The following is a 5970-nucleotide window of genomic DNA, read 5'->3' as shown; positions in this document are numbered from 1 at the left end:
ATAACTTAGGATGTACTGTTATGCGTCTTGTCTTGTGTGTTTCTTCTATCTGGTTTCGCTATGATGATGCAAGTGTGACCACATTGCATGGGCCTGATCAACTCATTCTTTGTGTAACTTGTGCAGAGTCATGGTAATACCTAGGAGAAATCGTGAGACGACTGAGGGTCGACCCGACCCGATCCTGACTGCATTAGCTGAGATGCAGGCGGCTAGACTAGCCGATCAGGAGGCCGCTAGATTGGCCAACCAAGCGATGGACGCCGTTCGAGAGGCAAACCGGAAGGCCACGAAAGATGTTCTTGAGGCGAACAGGCTGGCGAACATGACCATGATGAGGGTCATGTTGGAGGAGATGAGGGCTGGCCGCAATGAGGATCATTTCCCTCCACCACCACCTCCAATGCCACCACCACCACCGCCTCCACCCAGTCTTCAGGACGATAGCCTGAGTCACGTTGAGGGTGACATTCATCTTTCTGGGGTGATGGAACCTTACTTGGAGCCTGTTGAGGATCGTGACGTGATAGACCGCCGGCTTAATGCTTTCCGCAAGCATAAGCCACCCTCTTTTGATGGATCTTATGATCCTATTACTGCTGCGAGATGGCTACAAGCGTTGGATAAGATTTACGAGTCATGCAGTGAACTGATCCGCAAAAGTTGTTGTTTGCGACGTATATGCTGGAGGGCGATGCACATGAGTGGTGGATGAACACCTCTCATGCCTATGAGATGCAGGGTCATGTGATGACGTGGCCGTTCTTTGAGGACTGTTTCCTTGGGAGGTATTTCCCATATGATGCTCAGGAGAGGAAGCGGGGACAGTTTGACAGGCTGGTGCAGCGAAACCTACCACCGGTCGTGTGTACACTTTGGATCGGCAGCAGTCAGACCGAGCTCTGAACCTTGTTAGAGGTACCGTTTCTATTGGTTATTCGACTGTTGATGTCTTGTTTGATTCCGGGGATACGCATTCCTTCATTACTACCCCGATTGCTGTGGGGCTTGAGTTGCCCAGTGCGGTGCTTTCTCCACCGTTGCAGGTGACTACCGCCACCAGAGAAAAGTGTGTTATGATTGACTGTTGCGCCAAGCGAGTTGTGATGTCTCCGTGTGATTCCACAACCAGTTCCTCGCCTTATATTTTAGTGCTGCAGGCTAGGAGAGCCTTGAGAGCAGGGACATTCAGTTATGTCATGTTGGGAGGTTTGGTGAGTGGGTCACAGGAGGATATCGCTGGCATTCCTGTGGTGAAGGAATTCCTCGAGGTGTTTCCTGAGGAGATTCCTGAGTTTCTGCCCCAGAGGGAGATAGAGTTCTCCATAGACTTGTTGCCTGGTGTGGGGCATATTTCATTAGCTCCATATCAGATGTCGCCACTAGAGTTGGCTGAGCTGAAGAAGCACATTGAGGATCTTTCGGCGAAAGACTTCATTCGACCGAGTGTGTCTCCATAGAGAGCACCGATCATCTTTGTGAAAAATAAAGATGGGACCATGCGATTGTGCACTGATTATAGGCAGCTGAACAAGGTGACAATCAAGAATAAGTATCCCCTTCCTCGTATTGATGATATGTTGGATCAACTTAAAGGAGCTTGTGTGTACTCGAAGATTGATCTCCGGTCCGGATACCATCAGATTCGGGTGAAGCCGGAGGATTCCCGAAGAACGAGTTTCGTTTGAGATACGATCATTATGAGTATTTGGTGATCCTGTTTGGACTCACCAATGCACCCGCAGTGTTCATGGATTTCATGAACAGGATTTTCCAGCCGTACCTGGATCAGTTTGTGATCGTCTTTATTGACGATACCTTGATATACTCCAAGACGAAGGAGGAGCATGCCGAGCACTTGAGGATTGTGTTGCAAGTGCTGAAGGAGAAAAAACTTTACGCTATGCTTTCAAAATGTGAGTTTTGGCTCAAGTTTGTGAAGTTTCTTGGGCATGTGATTTCTGCTGAGGGATTTGTAGTGGATCCCAACAAGATTGAGGCCGTGTTAGATTGGGAGAGGCCCAAGACGGTTACTGAGGTTAGGAGTTTCCTGAGTTTGGCTGGTTACTACCGGAGGTTCATTAAAGGATTCTCCACAATGGTTCTACCATTGACTCGCCTTACCCGAAAGGAGACTCCGTTTGTGTGGACTCACGAGTGTGAGGAGTGCTTTCAGAAGTTGAAGGAGAGATTGACAACTGCACCAGTGTTGATCCTTCCCGATCATGTGAAGCATTTTGAGTTGTACTGTGATGCCTCAGGGAAGGGACTGGGTTGTGTGTTGATGCAGTCCGGTATAGTCGTTGCTTATGCTTCGAGGTAGTTGAAGCCTCATGAGGAGAACTACCCGACTCATGATTTGGAGTTGGCTGCTATTGTGTTTGCTTTCAAGATTTGGAGGCATTATCTGTTTGGCATGAAGTTTGATGTGTTCAGTGACCACAAGAGCTTGAGGTACCTGTTTGACCAGAAGGAGCTGAACTTGAGACAAAGGAGATGGATGGAGTTTCTGAAGGATTACGACTTCGAGTTGAAGTACCATCCTGGCAAGTCCAATGTGGTAGCTGATGCTTTAAGTCAGAAATCCGTTATCCTATCCAGTTTGATGATAGGTAACTTTGATGTGGTTGAGAAATTTCGAGATCTGATAGTGACCTCTCTATTTGGGGGTGCACTTCTCGAGATGGAAACAACAGATGTTATCAATGAACTGATGGAGAAGATCAAAGAGGCGCAGGTGCAGAAAGAGTGCATTGACTATGTGAAGAACCAAGATGGTGTGTCTTGGAATGAGGATGGTCTATTGACTTGTAAATTGGCATAATGTGAAGAAATGAAAGTAAGCAATAAGATGCATGCCTTGTGTAAATTTCATGGCATAGTAACATTTTATTGATTTCGTTTTGAATTCTTTCTCTAGGTGTTCCTAGGGACTGAGCATGTTTGGATTTCTTTGAAGCTAAATAGGTAACTTGTGTTACAAGTGAGCAAATTGGTAAAGCTTCAAAAGGTAAGCTCTATGTTTATGGGATTCGCTCCTACTTTATGTTCCACCGTAGTGTACGGACTGTGGTCAGGTTGTATGATATGTATTAGATATATGATATAGTTGCATTCATATAGAACTATATGATGATGTGATGTGATATGTTTTGATGTGTTTACTTTGATATGTTTTGATGTGATTTCGGTAATGATCTTTGGCCATTGATTCTATATGCACTGATGTCCACTTGGGGTCCTCCCTGGGGACTGACTGTGTATATATCTGTTATATGTTGAGTTCCGCTTGGGGTTCTCCCTTGGGAACATGTGCACTGATTTCTGCTTGGGGTTCTCCCTTGGGAACATGTGCACTGATTTCTGCTTGGGGTCCTCCCTTAGGATTGACTGTGTACACCTCTGTTATGTGATGATCTCTGGCCATTGATCCTATGTGCACCTATGTTTGCTTGGGGTCATCCCTCGGGACTGATGGTGTACACCTTTGATATGTTCCGGTTCCGCTTGGGCTCTTCCCTTGGGAACACATACGTTGATTTTCGCTTGGGGTCATCCCTTGGAAATGACTGCGTACGTCTCAGATAAGATATGTTTTGTTCTGATGTGATTATTGTGATGATTTTGTATATGATATTTGTTACGTATGTTGATTCCCGCTTAGGGTCATCCTTGGGAATGACTGCGTACGTCTCTGATAAGATATGTTTTGTTCTGATGTAATTATTGTGTTGATTTTCGTAAATGAAATTATGTGCATTGATTTTCGTCTCTGATAAGTACGTTTCAGAATACTGTGTGCATCGTTGATAAGATATGTGTATATGCTTGTTCGACTATGATATTTGCTTATATGATGTTTTGTATATTATGTATCTGACTGTCATGCATGAAGTGAGACCAGGGTATGGAGAGTTTTCCATAAACCTGGAGCTTACTAGAGATTCGTCTCTAACCCCATTTGGGGATATGATTTCAGGAACACAGTTAATTGAAGAGCCCTCATGGGACAAGGACACTACCCGTGGCTAGAGGTACTAGTATGAGGATATGGAGTTCTGGGTGGCTGGACGCTACTATTTATTATGCTTGAATCTATTGCAATCAACTTTCTTATGCCCCTTTCCCTTACACCAGAAACACCAAATAGTTTTCTTAAAAGAAGATGGCTTGGGACCTCCTACCATTTGGTGATGACTATTACTTGGTTTCCATGAACTTTTATTTCCATGGTAAGTATCATATGAATCTTTCTTGTGCTTCCAGTTACCTTTGTTGGAATGAGATTTACCATGAACAGAAAGGAAGGCGAGGTTTTCAGATAAGTCATTCTTTTCTTTCATGAGCTTCTCTTCCTCAGCAACACATTTAGAAAGAAGGTCATTGATGGTCCATTTTTCACCAAAAGTGTTTTAGGAAGTCTTGATTTGTGTGAACTCAGCAGGTAAACAATTTAAGGCATGTGAAATAAGAAAGTTTTCATTCAGAACAATATTCTGGGCTTTCAGTTTGGTCTACACATGAACCATCTTCAAAATAAATTCTCTTACACCCCCATTATTACCATATCTCATATTTAACTCCTTCATTAAATATCCATACTCAGCATTATCAGATACTCGGTACCTATTTCCTATGGCATCTAGGATTTCTTTAGCACTTGTGGTTTCAGGCAATCCACTAAGCAGGTGTTCAGAAACAGTCCTCTTAATAGCAATCAAACCAAGTCGATTAGACCTCTCCCACTTAGCTAAAAGTTGTTTCTCCTCAGGTGTACTCTCTGCATTTACTACAGGCTTATCCTCACGTAGAGCTAAATCAAGATCAACAATTCCTAAAGAAAACTCTAGGTCTTGCTTCCATTTGTTATAATTGGATCCAGTCAAGATTTCAATTGAAACAACACAATTATTCATAGCAAAGTTCACTATTAAGGCAAAACATGAATGCATCAGAATAAACTAAAGAGCTATATACACCTTCAATTAAATCAAAATATTATAATGAGGCCAACATAATAGCACATCCCCCTTTGGGCAGAATGCACTAACCAAGGCTGTCACCAAGGTTAGAACCTTAGATGAGTTAATCAATGAGAACAACAGGTTGTTATAACAACGCCAACATAACAGTACATTATCCCTTGGGCAGAATGCACTAACCAAGGTTTTAACCAAGGACAGAACCTTAGATGAGTTCATCAATGAGCACAACATTGAGTTCGAAAATTCATTCTCTTTGGGCAGATAGATCTCTAGACCAATGAGCCTCCAATAACTTCATCTACAACCTCAAAGAAAAATTGCTCAGTGAGCATACATTGACTTCAGAGATGTGTCCCCTTTGGGCAGACAGATCACTTAGACCAATGCACCTCCATTAACTTCATCCCAAATAAATTTATAGTTATAACACACAATTACCCCTTTGGGCAGGAAATTGAATGAAATAACCAAAATCATTCCCAAACACATCTTGCATTTAATCAATTCAAGCGGAAGCATGCACCTTAATAAACAGGATATTAGAGCAAGCATTACAAGCTGAGAGTAATCAACACTATATTATAACAACATCTAAGTCATATCATCATTTGATGCAAAATATAACAAATTAATTTATTATTATTATTATTATTATTAATTTTTTATCATATTTTTCTTCAAAATATATTCAGAAAAAATAATGAAATATAATGTAATGTTCAACATACATCTAGCCATCAAAATCTCAAATCAAATATTGATAATAAAAAATGTATCTAAATATAAACACATAAATATCATATGTGTTATTCATTAAATTTCTAAATTTTGATGTATATATCTAATTAACTAGCTCAGCTCCTAATATAAATAATAATAAAAAGTTTCCCATAAAAAAATTTCTCATTCAACTCTAATTTTTTTAAACAAATATTGAATACACAAATGAACCATAATAATTAAGAGGGAGGAATAGTAAATAATT

The 5970-nt window shown here is 41.4% G+C and overlaps 1 protein-coding gene across 1 annotated transcript; it reads right to left on the bottom strand.

Moving 5' to 3' along the window:
* Nucleotides 1-4514: 4514 nt before the first annotated feature.
* LOC133308078 (uncharacterized) lies at nucleotides 4515-4916 on the bottom strand. The gene has a single exon (XM_061508668.1). It carries the CDS (start codon nucleotides 4914-4916, stop codon nucleotides 4515-4517), a length of 402 nt encoding a protein of 133 aa, XP_061364652.1.
* Nucleotides 4917-5970: the final 1054 nt, after the last annotated feature.

This window comes from Gastrolobium bilobum, unplaced genomic scaffold (genome assembly GCF_033153095.1).
Source record: "Gastrolobium bilobum isolate Gb01-03AN ecotype WA unplaced genomic scaffold, APGP_CSIRO_Gbil_v1 utg7201, whole genome shotgun sequence".
Lineage (NCBI taxonomy): Eukaryota > Viridiplantae > Streptophyta > Magnoliopsida > Fabales > Fabaceae > Gastrolobium > Gastrolobium bilobum.
The sequence above is the reverse complement of the archived record's forward strand: the minus strand, read 5'-3'. Positions and strand labels throughout refer to the sequence as shown.

Excerpts from the sequence above, each read along its gene's own strand:
- LOC133308078 (XM_061508668.1), bottom strand. The coding sequence starts at position 4,916 with ATGAATAATTGTGTTGTTTCAATTGAAATCTTGACTGGATCCAATTAT.